Raw genomic sequence first — 1572 nt, forward strand, 5'->3', positions numbered from 1 at the left:
TACTCCATAACATTATAAACAAAGTAGCAATAAAAGATAAAGTTGTGAAGACAGGATACTAATTCTTCATAGTTTCCTCAAACGACTGCAAATTGTACCTTTGATCTCGAAACTGGAGTTCTTTACGGTCTAGAATACAGCGTGGACGGAGTTCCAGCGCCTCTTACGCCCCCAACAATGCCTCCTGTACTACCTGCTCCACTTCCACTAAAGCCTCCAGTACTACCTGCACCACTTCCACTAAAGCCCCCACTTCCTCCACTGAAACCACCAAATCCTCCATTATTTCCTGATCCGCTTCCAGCAAAACCTCCACTGCCTCCTGCTCCAGATCCTCCACTACCTCCCAATCCAAATCCTCCACTGCCTCCTAATCCTCCTCCAAGTCCACCTGTTCCACTACCACCAAATCCTCCATCTCCAGAGCCATCGACACCTCCCACGCCTCCGATGACTTGACCACCAGCACTAGCGGCAGCGCTGAGAGCAGTCTCAAGATCGACACCAATCGGAAGAGTTGGGTTCTCTCCTTCTTCGTAGTTAACAAAGTAAATTTCAGGATCTGAAGGTGGAGGAGCAGTAACTTCTATTACTCGCTGGCCACCTGCTCCATCGTTCTTGTTCAGGACGTATACAATGTTCTCTTGCTTTGGTGGAGGAACAATAATCGGTTCGGGTCCTTCTCCTCCTTCAGGAAGACGTACGAAGAGGATATTGTGATCGACCTTTGGCGGTGGAAGACTTGGTGGTGGACCACTTGGCTGCTGAGACTGTTCAGGAGCGTCATACAAGAAGACGTTTCTTGTAACCACGGGGACAACACAAGATCCATCTACATGCAAAATTTCTCCTTCAGCACAACCACCTGCAGGGCCACTGCTGCCACCGGAGAATCCTCCACCAGAGATTCCGTTGCCACCGGAAAATCCTACACCAGAAAATCCGCTGCTACTAGAGATTCTACTGCCTCCGGCGAATCCACCACTAGAGATTCTGTTGCCACCGGAGATTCTTCCACCAGAGATTCTGTTTCCATCGGTGAATCCACCACCAGAGATTCCGTTGCCACCGGAGATTCCTCCACCAGAGATTCTGTTGCCACCGGTGATTCCACCACCAGAGATTCTTCCTGATGAATGACCTCCACCAATAGATAATCCTCCTCCAGATGGCGTGGCTATATTGTAGCCTTGGGGTACCGCACGGACCACGACAGCCAGTGCTGAGACAAGCTGTAAATGAATGAAAATTTAACTGATGATTCTTTTTCGCTGTTTCCACACAGAGAAATATCTGACACATACATTTGATATTTACTTTAGAACTACTTAGCTAGGAGCTTTCACCACAAACGCGTCTCAGAGTTGTATGAATATCATTAAGGTGTACAAAAATCTTCTGTTACTCATTCCTTATAATCTCAAAATATGCCAAGGATATGCAACTAACCAGAATCTTCATCGTGTAAGTTGTTAGCTCTTGAAGTTGGACACCGCCTTATATACTTCCCTTCTCCTTCCCTCTTACCAGTCACCCCACTCACCATACTTACGAACGATGTTCTGCTTTTTT

At 47.2% G+C, this 1572-nt stretch overlaps 1 protein-coding gene across 1 annotated transcript; it reads right to left on the reverse strand.

Annotated features, from left to right (window-relative positions):
• Positions 1-122: 122 nt before the first annotated feature.
• LOC119587548 (probable H/ACA ribonucleoprotein complex subunit 1) lies at positions 123-1238 on the reverse strand (the record flags this gene model as incomplete). Its single annotated transcript, XM_037936270.1, has 1 exon — positions 123-1238. A coding segment is annotated over one exon (1116 nt), but the record flags the coding sequence as incomplete, so codon positions are not given.
• Between the last annotated feature and the right edge of the window lie 334 nt (positions 1239-1572).

Source organism: Penaeus monodon, chromosome 22 (assembly GCF_015228065.2).
Source record: "Penaeus monodon isolate SGIC_2016 chromosome 22, NSTDA_Pmon_1, whole genome shotgun sequence".
Taxonomy (NCBI): Eukaryota; Metazoa; Arthropoda; class Malacostraca; order Decapoda; family Penaeidae; genus Penaeus; species Penaeus monodon.